At 38.6% G+C, this 17,657-nt stretch overlaps 1 protein-coding gene and 1 long non-coding RNA gene across 4 annotated transcripts in view; one reads left to right on the top strand and one right to left on the bottom strand.

Moving 5' to 3' along the window:
- The window catches only part of LOC127571195 (coiled-coil domain-containing protein 39-like), a 101,056-nt gene that overhangs the window by 1,980 nt on the left and 81,419 nt on the right, over positions 1-17,657 (bottom strand). For 2 of the 3 annotated variants that reach the window (XM_052017340.1, XM_052017338.1), the window contains 6 exons: positions 17,108-17,231; positions 15,089-15,248; positions 13,383-13,489; positions 6,754-6,894; positions 5,022-5,201; positions 2,215-2,306 (listed from right to left, as the gene is read on the bottom strand). In XM_052017340.1, the coding sequence (XP_051873300.1) occupies positions 2,215-2,306; positions 5,022-5,201; positions 6,754-6,894; positions 13,383-13,489; positions 15,089-15,248; positions 17,108-17,231 (804 nt within the window). The remainder of the gene's footprint in view (positions 1-2,214; positions 2,307-5,021; positions 5,202-6,753; positions 6,895-13,382; positions 13,490-15,088; positions 15,249-17,107; positions 17,232-17,657) is intronic. The other variant, XM_052017339.1, reaches the window with a different exon arrangement.
- Positions 10,571-17,020, top strand: LOC127571197 (uncharacterized). The gene is made up of 3 exons (XR_007956455.1): positions 10,571-10,669; positions 11,080-11,169; positions 15,697-17,020. It is a non-coding gene; the product is annotated as an uncharacterized LOC127571197 (long non-coding RNA).

Genomic DNA, 17,657 nt, shown 5'->3' with positions numbered 1-17,657 from the left:
AAAGACTATGGAATTTATTGTAGACACAAGAAATTCTGCAGATGCTGGAATCTGGAGCAATACACAAAAAGTGCTGGAGGAACTCAGCAGGTCAGCAGCATCTATGAAGGGAAATAAACAGTCAACGTTTATTAAAATTAGTGCTTTTCATGATCTTGGAGCATGTTTTTTCTAAAGATCAGACATACCCAAATAATCTCCCATAGAACCTTATTGAGCTAGTGAAGATGGCTTGGCCCATTGGACCAATTTGAAAGATGCATTCAATTAATATACTTCTGCTCCTTTCCATTATCCTGCATTCTTTTTTCCTTTAAGTATATGCCCAATTTTCTTTTTATCTGATTCCAACACTCTTTCAGTCAATGCATTTCAGATGGTAACAACTTTGTGAAAATATTTCTTCACATTGTATGTCAGATTCTTTTGGAATTAAATCTGTATCCACTGGTCACCAGTCTGTGTGCCAGTGGAAACAGTTTCTTCTTACTAACTGTATTAAAACCTTACAGAGAGCTATTAAATTCCCCTTTAACTTTCTTTGCACTAATGATATCAGCAGGTAATAGAATTCCTCCACCTCTGCTAGTATCTTCCATGGATCCTTCCTGAGGTGTGATGCCCAGAAATGGACCCAGTGCTCCAGATGAAGCCTAGTTAGTAATTAAAATTTTAACAGAGCCAAGATTTCTTTTAATTCTAAAAGAGATTTAGTTGTTCATCTTATCACCTTCACAGATGCTCATTATGTTGCTAGAATGGAAGAACAAATAGCATTAGGAGTAGTCCAACAAAGACAGTGTTCTTAGAATGGCAAGTTTATTAAGTTCTCTTTGAGTGAGACGCTCAAAGTGTGTGCTCAGTTTGCTAGAAAAATTTGTAACCAACTCTAATTGCAAATTATTTTATCAATTTCACATTCACTTCTTAAGTATATGTCTGTTCTTGAGAATGCTAAAAAATGTAATCCAGGAAGTTGTCCAAGAATTGTAACTAGGATACACTCAAGTGTATCTGCAAGCAATAGAGATAGGACTCATCTCAGATACCTTCATTGTTAAGAAGCGAATATTGTTCACTCTCATGGGCAAAATATCCAGGAGGTGCTGGCATCTTGTATTCAATTGGGAAAGGGGGGAAAATAACAAATATTCTTTATGAAGTAACCCTGTTTGTGGGGGGGGGGGGGGGGGGGGGGGAGGAATTGTTGTATATTATGAAATGTGATATTCATTGAAACTACATTAATTAATTTCTGCTTGAAAACTCTGCTTTCTGTCAAGAATCTGGGATGGTTTGACATGAATTGTTCCCAGTAATAAGACAGTGTGATTTTAATCACATTAACAATTGGAAAAGCAAACCAGATGCAAAACTTATAAATTTCTGAATACTATTAATCTGAGCATTTTAATACAAATGAAAATTGTGAGAAAACAGAAGATTAATTAACAGAGAACTGTGTATTAATTGTAGAAATGTTTAAAATGGTGCATGTTGGTAGGAAGATGAATAGTGATGCAGGTTATTATTTTAAAATAAAGCACTGAGATTCATTATTCAATATATAGAAATAAACTTGCACAGCACTTCAAATAGTTTGGCCAGTAAGAAGATTCCCAAGTCATTTGTAAAGCTAAAAAAAAGGATTTGTAAAACATGCTAACAATCAGGCTAGGACCCCTTTTTCTGGGAAAAGAGAAAGCTGAGGTGACCTGATGAACATTTTTTTAAATAATGAAGGAATTGTAATGTTGACATGGAAATGCTTCCAGTTATACTGCATTTAAAAATGACCAGGGACAGTACATGTAGAGTGGGAGGCAGCTTGTGCAGAGCATAAAAAAAAGTTGTGCTGTAGATCCAATGTAATGGAAAACATTCAATCCCGTCCAATTGCTCAAGGTACCTTGTTGGCAGTAAAAAGAATATGTATGAGGAATTATGACATTAATATTATTAATTTTGCTCCACCCCTTCCCTCCACCTCCTTATACTGGCTATCTCCCTTCTTTCTTTCCAGTCCAGATAAAGGGTCTCAACCTGAAATGTAGACTATCCATTTCCCTCCATGGATGCTGCCTGATCTGCTGAGTTCCTCCAGCTTCTTTATATTTTGCTCCAGATTTCCAGCATCTGCAGTCTCTTGTGTCTCCATTTTGTCAAGATGTGTGCCATAGGTGATCTATATGCATTTACATGCCTGATACTAACCTCACAGATGATGCGGAGCTGCGAACTGATGGTGATCTTGAACTATGATGACTACGTGGTGGCGTTGGAGCAGTTGGTAATGGTAAGCCAGCCTAAATCAAAATATCTGCAATTACGTTTATCGAACTACGATGTCTCTTGATGTTAAATTGGCATTTTACTTAACAGGTTTTTCATTACGTTGCATAGTTCAGAAATTATTTATAAAAGGAGGTAAAAGGGGTGGGGGAGTGGCATTGCTAATCAGGGATAGTGTCACAGCTGCAGAAAGGGAGGACGTCGTGGAGGGATCGTCTACTGAATCAGTGGGGGTGGAAGTTAGAAACAGGAAGGGAGCGATCACTCTGTTGGGAGTATTCTATAGGCCCCTGAATTGCCACCCGGACACTGAGGAACAGATAAGTAGGCAGATTTTGGAAAGGTGCAAAAATAACAGGGTTGTTGTCCTGGGAGACCAACTTCCCTAATATTGATTGGCATTTCCTTAGTGCAAAAGGTTTAGATGGGAGAAAATTTGTGAGGTGTGTCCAGGAAGGATTCCTGACACAATATGTGCACAGGCTGACTAGACGAGAGGCCATACTGGACCTAGTACTAGCCAAAGAACCTGGTCAGGTGACAGAACTCTGGGTGGGTGAGCATTTCGGAGATAGTGACTACAGCTCCCTGACCTTTTGCATAGCCATGGACAGGGATAGGAGCAGACGATATGGGAAAGTTTTTAATTGGGGAAGGGCTAATTACGACAGTATTAGGCAGGATTTTGGGAGCGTAAATTGGGAAAAGATGTTCTCAGGGAAATGCACAGAAGAAATGTAGAGGCTGTTTAGGGAACACTTGCATGGAGTTCTGGATAGGTTTGTCCCACTGAGACAGGGAAAGGACGGTAGGGTAAAGTAACCATGGTTGACAACAGGTGAAATATTTAGTCAAGAGGAAGAAGGAAGCGTACTTGAGCTTTAGGACATAAAAATCAAGCAGGGCTGTTGAGAATTATAAGGTAGCCAGGTAGGAGCTTAAGAAGGGACTTGGGAAAGCTGGAAGTGGACATGAGAAGGACTTAGTAGAATTAAGGAAAGCCCCAAGGTATTCTACACGTATGTGAGGAACAGGAGGATGACTAGAATGAGGGTAGGACTGCTCGGGGATAAAGGGGGAAACATGCCTGGAAGCAGAGGAGGTAAGGGAGGTCCTTAATGAGTACTTTGCTTCAGTGTTCACTCGGGAGAGAGACTTTAATGAATGTGAGGTCAGCGCAGAACAGGCTAATGTGCTGGAGCATGTTGAGGTTAAGAAAGAGGTAGTGTTGAAGCTTCTGAAAAACATTAGGATAGATAAGTCCCCAGGACCAGATGGGATATACCCCAGGTTATTACAAGAGGAGAGGGAAGAGATTGCTGGGGTGTTGATGATGATATTTGCATCCTTCCTGGCCGCAGGAGTGGTACCAGAGGATTAGAGGATGGCTAATGTTGTTCCCTTGTTCAAGGAAGGTGATAGGGATAATCCTGGGAATTATAGATCAGTGGTAGGCAAGCTATTGGAGAGGATCCTTAGGGACAGGATTTACAAGCATTTGGAGAAGCATAGTCTTTCTTATTAGGGATAGTCAGTATGGCTTTGTGAGGGGCAGGTCATGCTTCACGAGCCTAACTGAATTTTTCAAGGAGGTGACAAAACAAATAACTAGAGCAGTGGATGTGGTGTATATGGAAGAACGAACTGAAAGTGGAGTACAAGTTTACTGGCACGATTCTGAGCAGTGTGGAGGAACAGAGGGATCTTGGGGTCCAAGTCCATAGATCCCTCAAAGTTGCCACGCAAGTTGATAGGATGGTTAAGAAGGTGTATGGTGTGCTGGCATTCATTAGTCAGGGGATTGAGTTCAAGAGCAACAAGGTAATGCTGCAGCTCTATAAAAATCTGGTTGGACCACACTTAGAGTATTGTGTTCAGTTCTGGTCGCCTCATTATAGGAAAGATGTGGAAGCTTTAGAGAGGGTGCAGAGGAGTTTTACCAGGATGCTGCCTGGATTGGAGAGCATGTCTTATGATGAAAGGTTGAGTGAGCTAGGGCTTTTCTCTTTGGATCAACGCAGGATGAGAGGTGACTTGATAGAGGTGTATAAGATTGAGGGGCAGAGATAGAGTGGACAGCCAGCACCTTTTCCCCAGGGCAGCAATAGCCAATACCAGCGGACATCCATTTAAGGTCAGAGGGGGGATGTCAGAGGTAGGTTCTTTACACAGAGAGTGGTGGGTGCCTGGAACACACTGCTTGGGGATGGTTGTAGAGGCTGATACAATAAGAAGATTTAAAAGGCTCTTAGGCACATGCAAGTAAGAAAAATGGGGGGTTGTGGGCTGTGCAGGAGGGAAGGGTTAGATTGATCATGTAGGAGGTGTTTATATAGTTCGGCACAACATCATGGACCAAAGGGCCAGTACTGTGCTGTATTACTCCATGTTCTAAATATAAATAAAATTATTCTTAAATAACACCAAACCTAATTATTTGTATGGTTGGTATAATTAATATTTTAAATTTTAATCTATGTCTATCAGTCAGAAATGAGCAGAAAAACATGGTATGATTATGGGATTACATTTGGTAGTTTAACAACCAATGCATTTCTGATGAGAAATCATTTCATCAGTTTTAATTTGAGGTGTAACCTCTTTGCATTGTCTAGTAATATTAAGTTGTGGCTTAATCTGTAAATCCAATTTGTAAACAAAAGTATCCTAACCACTTACTCTCAAAATCCAACATTTAAAATTGTTTCTTCCCCGTACATTTGTTTTACCTGATCAAAGTAAAGTTGAAGATCTGCAGCCAAACTTGGACAATCATCCATTGCTTCTGCCAATAACTTGTTCAATGACCTGTTAAAGTCTCGTAGTTCACGAAGATCAATGTCTTGCTCCTCAGGGGTTTCTCCAAGACTTTGCTTAGTGGAACGTACATCTTTAACCACTTTGGAGCACTGTTTATTTTAAAAATTCATCCAACATTCAGAATTTTTTTTGAAGATACTAACATCAGCGATGACAATTTGGGTAAGTAGAGAGGAAGAATGGAAATCTCACGTGAAAATTCAGTGCTAGAAAGTGTTTTAGAAGTTAATTCTCCCAGTGTAAATTGGGTTTAGTTTAGATAAAAATTAGGGGAAAATAATTCTTATAAATTTAGAATGCGCTTTTGTAGGGTGAGAGTTAATGCAGCTATTGACTTGTGATGCAAGAAAGCACTGAATGAAGTGAATGTTTAAAGATGCAGGTCAGGCAACATCTGTGGATGTTATCAACCCAAAATTACCTGTTTTTCTCACTACAGATGCTGCTTGATCTGCTCAGTAATTTATAACATATGTCAAATTTCAGGATTTTTTTTTTGCATTTGAGATTTAGTGAAGCTATTTGGAAGCTGCTTATTTTTCAATTTCTCTAAATTTTTCTACCTGAGTGGTCACTGATTATAATTAAAATACTTTCTCCTGTTTATTGCCTAGTACAATATAGTATTACATAAAATGCTAGATTAAATGCAAAAAAATGCAAATACTGTACTCAGCAAGTCATGCAACATCAGTGGAGACAAATAAAATGAATGTTTTGGTTGGTGCGCTTGTTCTGATGAAAGATCATAAACTTGAAATGTTAACTGTTTCTGTCTCCACAAGTGCAGCCTGACTTGCTGAGTACTTTCAGTATTTTCTGTCTTTATACTAGACAGAATGAATTTACCTGAAATTCAAGCAATAATCTATGTTTATTTTGTCAAGCTAAAGTCTTTGTAAATATTAAAAGTTTTGGCCCAGAATCTCCTGCCATCCTTGTTTGCCACTTAACTAGTTGGCAATTACAAACTTGACTTCTGAGGATCTACTATTGTCAATTTGTACACCCAAGACTGCAGGGCAGCATGGCCTTGTGTATTGCAGTGCAATTGTATTATGAGGGTGGTAGGATAAAAAAAAATCTACCTGTGCATAATTGATTGTAAAAATCCAGACTGTCTTGGACAAAGAGAAAGATTCAAAAACTTGTTGAAATCAAGCAGAATTTTAAAAAATAACAATGATTAAAATGTTTAATTAAATTCAACTCCACAAAATGTAAATTATTTAAAATAGCTGTTCCTATTCAGTCACCATTCCTGCACCAAGTCTGACCTGGTGCAGGTTTTTCAAGTGGGTTTCTCAGTGTAAGAGCTGAAGAACTGATGTAGGTTTGGAATGCGGGTGGGAAATGTATTTGAGTGCAATCACCCTCAAGGTTGTGGCCAGTATGTTCAGAATTCAATTAATAATCTTAAACAGTGGCATATATTTATAAGAAAAGACAGCTATTCTGCAAGGAATTACTGATATTTCTATAGATTCAGAAGGAATTACTGATACTTCTACAGATTCAATGTGTTTTATGTCTACACAACTTTAAGGAATACTGATTTATGTGGTACAATGGTTTCCAAATGCAAAGGTGGATTGTAAAAATCTGACAGTTCTATAAACAGTAATAGTTATGTGTACATACATGTTTGGTCACCCTTTCCAGTTTGACTTTCTGATCATCCAGTTCCTTTATGAGATGTACAGTTTTATCTTGTTTTTCTTGAGCAATTACCTGTAGTGTTGATTCTTCCTTCAGCAAGTTATCTAAGGTGTTTGTCATGCACTGAGGAAAAAGCCACAGAAGTTTTATTTCATTGTGGCATATATATAGGGGACGATAATTCAAAATACCTTTCCTGATCTTTAGTATATACTTTTTATTTGAAAGTGTGTTTCATTCATAAAAAAATTCATAAGTACATAATACAAAACATTGAAGTCAACTTTTTCATAGCAATTCATGTTATTCCCATGAATGAAAACACTGTAGATGTAAAAATCTGAAGTAAAATACTGGAAGCACTCAGCAGGTCGGGCAGCATCCATGGAAAGGGGACCAGAATTTAATGTTTCAGATGGAAGATCTTTTGTCAGAACTGGGAACGAGAAAACAAGTTAATTTCAAATTACAGAGATGTAGGGAGAGGGAATACCTCTGATAGGGTGGGACTAAGATTGCCACAGTGATGAGCTGCTGATGAATTGATCTCCAACACCAGCTCCTCCCAACCACATTCCCAGGACTCGAAGACAATAGGAGTTACAGATGAAAGGAACAATAGATTGTTTGGAGCAGCTGCTAAAAAACATGGCCTCACTCACTGTGATTGGCTTTGGTCATACTTGCTCATCAATCTGTGAACCAACCGTGAGTACAAGCAGAAAATGGCAACACCCCCATGCATAGGAAGGCTTTGACCCGCTGCCTGGGATCATCAGTTTGATATGTGAGACTTTCTTAGTGGACTCAGCTGAAAGCTTTATGGAACACACAGACAAGTAAGGAGAGAGCGCAGCCTTACCTTACCTTACCTTACTCTAGGTTTGATTGGAAAGCTTTCCACTTCCAACCCATTTAATAGTATGGTGGTAGTGATGTCTTATCTGATTACTTTTTCCTCCCTAAACCCCACTTTGGAGAGCATGTACTTGATAGATGCATACATTATTTTGTCAAAGGCTTCCTCCTGATCCGAGTTGACAAGTGCTCACCCTTGTCCTGTGTGGGTATCATTTCTCTGAGTAGGGCAAGGGTGATCTTCTTACCCAATAGAGCAGAGGTCTGGCCCAGATGAATCACCAGGCCCAGAAAAATTCTTGATTGGCAAGGACCTTGGAGAAAACCTTGTAATCTACATTTAACACTTAGATGGGTTGCTGATTAATTATTTCTTCCCTCTTCTCCCTCTGCTTATACAAGAAGGTGTCAATGCCCTTTCTGTTGTGCTTCCAGTAGGTCTGGGCCAATCCAATCCCATAGAGCCAAATACAATTCAACCGGCATGCAGTTGCTTCCAGGAGTTTTGCATGCCTAAAAATGGCTGATCTTGTCAGTTTATCCAGGATTAATGGTTGTCCCAAGTCTTCTAAAGCCTCCAAGAAACAAAACAGAAGTTCTGTGAGATTGTGATGTCAGTACCCTTTGGAACATATAGCCTGGCATAGAAGGATTTGCAGATTCTTATATATCAGGCTGTGAGGATGTTACTGGTTTATCTTCCTCAAGGCTTCTAATCATAGGGCTCCCTCTATGAACCTTTTTGAAGAAGTGAAGGCACATCTCATCCCATCTGGACTCTGGATCAGAAGATGATATTGGAGGATTCTGAGGAAAGGAATGAGACTCGTAGGGTCTTTTCCTCTTGGTGCTACTCCTCAACATCCATCCTTGTCTTTCCCAGACTTGGCACGTCGTCTTCTGACTTCTTCTTGAGGTGAACAATCTCTTGATATTCACCTTGATTTCTTTCCACCTGTGCCTTGGGGGATCAAATAGAGGCTTCACAATTCTCCAAACTGATTGTCTCTCTTGAATTGACACTCTCCGGAGTCAGCAGTGATGTTCAGCTTTCATATTCCCTCTGCAGCGCTTCTGGTCTTTGCTTAAGCAACAGACAATCAACAGGAGGAATTATTTTGGTGGGTTTAACAGTGAGTTTTTTTTGGATATACTCCAGCTGCTGTTTTATGATCTAGCGAAGCAGGCAGTGTTGTTGGGGGAAAAGCTGTACAATTGACTTCTGAAGTTTCCTCTCAGCTTTTTTTAAAACCTCGCCTTTATTTGAATGTAGAAAATAGTTTTGAACTTTTTGTCTCTCTCAAACTCTAAAATTCTACCATGTTATCACTTTTTCTCAGAGAATCCTTTATTATGATGAAATTATTACTTAGTCTCAAGACAATGGGGAAATTTGAAAACAAATGAAATTTTCAAAATGGAGTTTAACATTATAAGTTGACTTTTATTGTTCTGATAAAAGGTCATTGACCTAAACCATTAACTATGATCGTCTTTCCACAAATGTTGTCTGACCTGCTGAATATCTCCAGCCTTTTCCATTTTTATTCAAAAGTTTAGACTAGCGTATCTGGAGCTGGTGGGTTGGTTATCAAGTTTGCAATGAGGATTGGAGTTAATGATTTGCACAATCAAAATCATACTTGGAGGAAATTTCTGATCATCCAGTACTGGATGTCATATGGACTGTTTGATAATTTAGAGAAATCAGAAGAGGTATTGTTGAGTAGAGGTAAGTGCAGCAGCATGAATCAACTTGTTCTTAAAACATGAGAATAGGAGAGTCAATCCTTGGAGAGCATACCGAGTTGGAAAGCAACAAAGAAACTAGGTGAATGTAGTCTCACATTATTGTGCAATAGTGGTGAAACAATGAAGGAATATATTTTGGTCAAATGCATCAATAGCTTTCTCATGGTAACCCATGGTATAATTTGTGAAGTTGTTAAAAGCTGTTTCAGTATTGCAGCAAGTTTGGATGTCTGATTGGACATTGTCAAATATGAGGTTCTGCAAAAATATGCACAGATCTGGGATGGCATATTAAAAAGATAGCAGAAAAGCTAAAAGAAATTGTGATTTCAGGTCAAGGATATAGTAAGTTTTATCTGGTGAGGTAGGAGAAGGGAATGCAGTGACGACTGACTGGATAATCTTAATCTTTTTGACATGGGCATTTTAGCATGTTGCAGCTTCAACAGACTGCAAAGGATGGAATTTGGTAAGACTGCAAATTCAATGGTTGGAAAAAAGATTATACTTTGGTACATGAGAAAAAGCAAGGGCTGAATTAATAAATGAAGAGATCACAAACTTGCCAGCATTTATGCAGGGAATGGCAATAGGTTTGCATGAGACTGCCCTATAAAATGCAAGCCAATAATATTCTTTGCTTGCCACTAGCTTGGGTGCAGTGACTCCCAAGAGACACTCCCAAGCAACTCCATCCTCCACACATCGTCATGCAGATTACACACGAAGATTGACATTCGAAACTGGTCCCTTTTGTCCTCCACATTATTGATCATCTGTCTTGGTATTGGCTCCAGTTTTGGGGCAGAATATCAATGATGGTAGGGGGATGGTAAACTCATAGTAAGGAATAGTGAATTCTTGGCACTATAGTGCAGCAGAGAGATAAAGGAGGACTCTACAGGGTTGGTACCAGGCAGTGAAAGTCTATAACAGGCTCAACTGGCTCGAGCTACAAACTGTAGGCGAAAATGAACTATAGTAAACTCATGCCTGGTTACCAGCTAACAACAGCTCCAGGACGGAAGCTTGCCATTGTACATATAAGGTAAAAGCAGAACAGCTCACATAGCACATAGGCACTGAAGTGCGACACTGCAAAAGGCTTACCTCACTCTATGTGTACACAGTGCATGTGGGATAGAGATAGTGGTGGGGTGGGGGAGGGGGAAGCAAATAAGAAATAGCATAAGAATAAAAAAAACTTTGGATCGAGGAGCATTCGTTCTAGGATGAGTGACTTCCCTGTTGATCTCAGCTTGTAATAAAGAGAAAGTTTGTTCTGAAGGTAAACCCCAGACTCTGTGTGAATTCTTTCCTTCTACAACAGGGTTCTGATGAATGGCCAAAGCACCTACCTGGACATTGTGTTTTATCCAAAGAAATGGAACCTTTTGACTATGATTATTTCAAATTCTGTTAAACATACTGTTTGATGGGGCCTTGGTGCTAATACGCTTGTTGAAGGGAATGTGGAATGCATGTCAGGTGTTATTGATTGAAAGCATTGTTTCCTGCTCAGAGCTCTGCTAACTGATTGTATTCTCTGAACAGTAAAGCTGTACAGGGAGGAACCAAATGATGTAGAGATTTACCTCAGTTGTCACTGTGATACTGAAGCACCTGATATTTCTGACAAGCTGTTGCTACGCATACTCATCACTTAGATTTCTGCTCTACTTCTGCCATATGTTACAGGTTGCAGCAAAGATCGATGAATGACTTTACTACTGATATTTTCACCCACTCTCTGTACTTTGAACAAATTGCTTGGCTGCTCACAGATGGGTATGTATTTTGATATCAGCCCAGTTTGTTTCTTGGTTGAATAGAAGAGTTTCGTTTTGCACTATCCCCAGTGCAAGAAGTCACCATTTGAAGTTTCGTAGTCTATTTGTCTCTGCTACTTCCAGAGAAAGCTTCAGAACCTTAAAGGGCCCAGCAGTAGCATTCCCAATAACTCAAAGCCTCACGTCTTCTGTGCAGGAAATGGTCTCAAAATAGATGACTTCTGGTTCCAGAATCTCAGGATCGTAATACCCAGAAGTTTACGTTGTAGTCAAATGATGTCTAACACATAATGCCTTGAAGCACATCAAGGTAGATAAGTCCCCAGGGCCTTAGTGCATCCTTGTGGGAAGCTAGGGGAGAAATTGCAGAGGCCCTTGCAGAGATGTTTGCTTTATCTTTAGTGACACATGAAGTTCCAGAAGTCTGGAGGGTGGCTAATTATGTACCATTATTTAAGAAGGGCAACAAAGACAAGCCAGGGAACTACAGACCAGTGAGTCTGACGTCTGTGATGGACAAGTTATTGCAAGGGATTCTGAGGGATAGGATATATCAACATTTGGATAGGCAAGCTCTCATTAGGAATAGTCAGCATGGCATTGTGTGTGGGAAGTTGTGTCTGATAAATCCCTTAGAGTTTTTTGAAGAGGTAACCAAGAGGATAGATGACGGTAGGGCAGTGGACATTGTCTATATGGACTTCAGCAAGGCCTTTGACAAAGTCCCACATGACAGGCTAGTCTGGGAGGTTAGATCGCATGGGATCCAGGGAGAGATAGATAATTGGATTCATAATTGGATTGATGGTAGGAAGCATAGAGTGATGGTCGAAGGTTGTTTCTCACACTAGAGGCCTGTGACTATTAGTGTATCACGGGTCGGTGCTGGGACCTTTGTTGTTTGTTATTAATATAAGTGATTTGGATGTGAATGTACAAGGCGTGGTTGGTAAGTTTGTGGATGACACTAAAATAGGTGGTACTGTGGACTGTGAAGAAGGTTATCAAAAATTACAAAGGGGATCTTAATCAGCTAGGTAAGTGGGGCTGAGGATTGGCAAATGGCTTTCAATTCAGACAAGTGCAAAGTGTTGCATTTTGGGTAGTCAAACCAGGGTAGGACTTATACAGTGAATAGTCGGGCCCTGGGGAGTGCTGTGGAACAGAGGGACCAGGAGTACAAGTAGTTTGCTGAAAGTGGCGTCACAGGTAGATAAGGTGGTGAAGATGATGTTTGGCACGCTGGCCTTCATCAGTTGGAGTACTTCAGTATTAGGAGTTGGAATGTTATGTTGCAGTTGTACAAGACATTGGTGAGACTTGTCATAGGAAAGACATCATTAAACTGGAAAGAGTTCAGGGAAGATTTACGAGGATGCTGCTAGGACTTGAATGCCTGACTTAGAGGGAGAGGTTGGGCAGGCTAGGACCTTATAAGGTCACTCCTCAATCTCCTGTGTTCCAAAGAATAAAGGTGTATAAAATCATGAGGGGTATAGACAGGATCAATGCACCTAGTCTTTTTTCCAAGGAAGGAGAACAAAAAACTAGAGGGCCATAGGTTTAGGGTGAGAGGTGAAAGGTTTAAAAGGGACCCAAGGGGCAACTTCCACCCACAGAGGGTGGTGCACATATGGAATGAGCTGCCAGAGAAAGTAGTTGAGGCAGGTACAATAACAACATTTAAAAGACATTTGAATAAGTACATGATAGAAGGGGTTTAGAGGGATGTGGGCCAATACAGGCAGTTGGTGTGGATGAGTTGGCCAAAGGACCCATTTCCATGCTCTAATACTCTATGCCTCTAGACACAGGAACTGACCACTAACTTACCAGATTCATAATTGAAAGGTCTGCAAAATCATAGACTCTACCACAGCCTGGAGTTTGATACACACTGTCCAGTTATTGCCCCTGTTGGTAGCAAAAATGGCTGATGACCGAGAGACTTCCACAAACTTCTTATTAAAATGTTCTCAGCCCAAGCAGTTTATCAGATAGACATTATTAACAATACAGAAGGATAATTAGCTATTTTCAACGAAAATGTGATTAGGACTTGTTTTCAGTCACTGTCACTAAGACCTGCCTCAACATAAAAAAAACATTCGAAAGGAGGTAAGTCAGCAATGAAACATGGGGTCTTATGGAGAAAACATCTGAATTTAATCAGTTATCCAATTGGGAACATGACTGTTTTAAATGATTTACCTGAATGTCTTCCTGGAGTTCTCGAATCTGCCTGCGTTTGTATCTATATTTTTCATCAAAGGCCCGCTTCTGTTCTTCCAACTTTAATTTATCCTCATACTCTTCACCTATTGAGGTTATAGATTAAGGTTGAATAGTTAAGTTTTGGAAGTGTTGAATTAGTCCAGGCAAATGGTTGGCATTTTTTTATCCAGTTTAAAATCCGTATAGACCACTACTAAATCAGCACACAAAAAAAAACTCATTCTGAGAAAGAAGACATAACTTTCTGGGTATGGGAACTTTATGATGTTAGCTATCAGTTCAGATTTTTTCCTATATCTTTTAACTCCATTTTCATGTCCAAATTAATAAAGATGTAGATGGGACAACAGTGTGAAAGCAAGTTTGTGTATCTTCTAAACCAGTGTGATTTAAGAATTGAGAATTAAATTGTAGACATAACAAACATAAATATTTTAGTAGCGTATATAGCAAAACTATGTTAATCCAGCAGGCTCAGGATTTTCTGGACTATTGGATGTTATTCCATGAATATTCCAACAAGATTTTCATTTGCAATTTTTTTTAAGATATTACACATTACAATAATAAATTTTCCGGTGAACCCCAGTAAAGGTAGTGTGGGAACCAGGGCACTAGTATGTGAAAGAGAACTTGTGAGCTGGTGTGTGAAAGATAGCATGGGAACTGGGGCACCAGTAAGCTGCAAGAGGAGTGCAGGAGTCAGGGTCCCAGTGCTGGCAAGGGAGCACAGTGGGAAGCAGGGCCCAGGTATGCACAAGAATCAGCACTTAGTCAGCCAGATGCCAATCCACTGGGATTTGTAAATAGTCAAATAGCAGATTACTAAAGCTTTACTATGTATATATTTCTTTTAACAAGGTTAGAAATAGAACTCTGGGCTCAAATGCATCATAGAGCATAAACAAAATATTCCTAGTTTATTTGGAATGATAGAATATACATTCTTGAACTCACACTCTGTGAGTAATTACTGAAGAACTAAACAGATGTATAATAATTATAAGGCAGAAATCATTGTAGGTTGAGAAAAAAAATAGTTACGGACTCTGTCCATATTTCAAAAGCCCCATAGAGGAAGGCTAAAATTTCCCTGAAGTTTCTTCCAAGACTAGATTTGGCTTATTTGAATGAGTTGTCAACATCCATTATTTCTTTAGTAAATTCTGATGACAATTTGTGTATTGCCAGCATCCCACTTTGTGTCAATGGCTTTAACCCCTAGATATGTCCAAGGGTGTAGGAGGTGAATGTAGACTGGCAGCAATCTATAGGAGTGCTGTCAAAAATGGAAGGAGCAATATGCTAGCTCAGTATTGGGCTTTACAAATGTGGCAGCTGTCACAGATGGCTAAAAAAAATCTGGCCTAAAATAGGTTTGGAACAGTTTTAGGTCTTTGGAGTCCAAGGCAACATGGCATATTTGCTTTTTGTTTCTTTTCCTTGTCATTAATTGGATAAAACAGGGTTTGATTTTTTGCACTGTTTTCAGAAAGACACCATCATAGAGGATAGATTTACATGTGCCATTCAATTTAACTTGGAGGTCTTTTGATCAGATAAATCAATATTAAAAATGAAGTGGAAAATTTGCATTGATACAGCCTTCAATTTGAACATTTTTTTATAAGAAAGGAAGCAATTATCAATATCTCAATTATAAATGGTGGGAAAAGACGTACTTGTTTCCGTGACCTTGCTGAAAGATTTTCGGTATACCGCATTTTGATTGTGCAGGAGCTGCAGTGTATTCTCAAGGGCTCTTAATTCCTTTTCGCTTTTGGAAATTTTAGCATCAAGCTCATCCCCCTGCCTCTGAAGATCCTCTTTCTCTTGAGCAGCCTAAATGCAATTAGGTTAGGAAAAAAGTATTTATACTACACATCATAATGTTTCAGAAATGATCCTAATATTGCCATATGCACAGAAAGAAGCCAATTTGCTTAAAGAAAAATCCACAAGCAGCAACAAAGTGTAACCATATGTTTTCTTTTGTTTTTATTGTGGAAGCTATGTCAAAAGTTATGTTGGTGAGAATATTAAGAAAAATGTTTGATTTTTGAAATTGAAAACCTATCCCTAATAACCATTGGAAAAGTTGAATGGGAACTTGAGTTTATAGTTTTCCTTGAAGGATGATGTTTCTAATACAGAAGAACTCTCAGAACTGCACACAAGCATCAAACTAGATTGCAAAAATTTTGTCTGGAAAGCCATAAATATCTATTGTCAATGGGCAAAAATGTTTTTTTCCATTTGCAGGATAACTAAATGCATTTTCTGCTTCTAGGATCTGCTAGTTTGAACCTAAATGTTGGACTGAGCTAATTAGTAATGGCAACTTGGCAGCCAAGGGAAGAATCTACCAGAGGAGACCCAACAGTCAATTTGTTAACCATGCTTGCCAATACTGAAATCTCTCAATTCATGCACCCCTTGGTCAATGCCAACCTGAATATATTCACCGATGAATTTGAAAAGTAGGCTTGTGTTATAATATTTCTGATACTTTTCCAAATTGTGCAAATTGGGAAATAAAAACATTAGAAGTAATTCAACCAATGTTTACTGTTGATGTGCAAGATACTCTATTTGATTCTTGAGAATATAAAAGAAATAATTAGAAACTGCTTTTGGTAAGTGCAGTAAATTTGGGAGAAATTAGTCTCTTGCATTTTCAGTTACTACTGTTTCCCATATTACAATAATGACTATATTTCAAAAAATATTTCATTAGCTGTAAAGCACTGAGATGTCCTGAAAGAAATGTGAAAGCACAATATAAATGTAAGTTTATATGCTTCTTTTACACCTGTTGTATGATGGATATTAATTGCCATAATTATTCAACAATTCTATGTATCACTTCACCGTAGGAAGGGGCAAGGTTGAAATAACATGATAGGGTCTTTCTTCATTTTAGAACTTCTATGTTGCCTAGTTTATAACCTCAATTTGATTTAGTGATTTGAATTCTTTACTGAATAAAAGTGTTCTTAATCATGGAAAAAAAACAAAGATTCTTTATTTAATTGTGACATAATTGATTTTTGTTCATAAATCCTTAGCTTTGTTATGATTTCGAAGCTAGATATGCTAAACCCCTGGCGGATGCTATGAAATAAGTGTCATTGTATAGATCACAGCAAAGTAGGTTCCAGTCTCAGCTCGGCTCTCAAAGGCTGTTAGTCATGTGTAAACAGGAAAATAATGGACTGGTTCACTTGGATATTTCAACACATTTCATAGTGATTGGTTAGATGGCGATGTTCTCTGTTAATGATCAAATGACAATAGGGACGTTCCTGCTGGGTTTAGTGTCCCTTTGTTAAGGAAGGTAAAATTGATATTAATGTAGAGACTGACTGTTAGCATTTTCAGGATGTTATCAAAGTCCAAGGCAAAGAATCAATATCATTAGAAGAGAACAGAAGGACAGCAAATTGATAAGAATGTTTTTTTTAAAAGCTGTACAATCAGAACAAAATAAATGTATATGCTGTTGTAATTAACTTCTCACTGGTAAAATATATTATTTTGAAATTGTTAATTTTGTGTCTACATTCAAATATCTACTGAAATAGTTAAATTGTCACAATCCATCCAGATATCAAGGAAAGGTGTGTGAGTTCTTCATGGCAATAAATAAAGAGATCAATAGCTTCCATTTCCTTCTTTCATATTTGTAAATTTTTTTTTACCTTAATTACATAATAAGCCTGAGATCGTTCCTCTTCACCCTCGGGAGGCTCCATTGTAAATATCAGAAGTTCATATCTCTTCTTCATTTTGTCAATTTTTGAAAATCTTTCATGTAGTTCAGCACTGATTTGAGAGAGAACATATAAAATAATATAGCAAAATGCAGGGTAAAGAAGTTTATTTGAACCTGCCAGCAGTGTTTAATGCAGATTTTCCCACTTAGTTTGCCAGAAAATCCAGGAAAATTCTATCTTCTGTGCTGATAGACAATGAATGAAACAGATTTTGCAGTCATAAAATACTTTACATTCAGATGTATTATTATAAAACTAGTTGTTGATACAAAAAACAGGCAGTATTTGTGGAAAGAGAAACAGTCAATGCTTCAGATCTGCAGCCCCAGTTAGCGTTATAGAGCTTCGACACACCGCATCCAAGCACTAATCCCATATGCTCACATTAGGTCTATACCCTCCTAAGCTTCGTCTTTTTTAGTGTCTGTCTAAAGGTTTCTTAAATGTAGTAACCGTATCCAACTCCACCACCACC

This window comes from Pristis pectinata, chromosome 6 (genome assembly GCF_009764475.1).
Source record: "Pristis pectinata isolate sPriPec2 chromosome 6, sPriPec2.1.pri, whole genome shotgun sequence".
NCBI lineage: Eukaryota > Metazoa > Chordata > Chondrichthyes > Rhinopristiformes > Pristidae > Pristis > Pristis pectinata.
The sequence above is the reverse complement of the archived record's forward strand: the minus strand, read 5'-3'. Positions and strand labels throughout refer to the sequence as shown.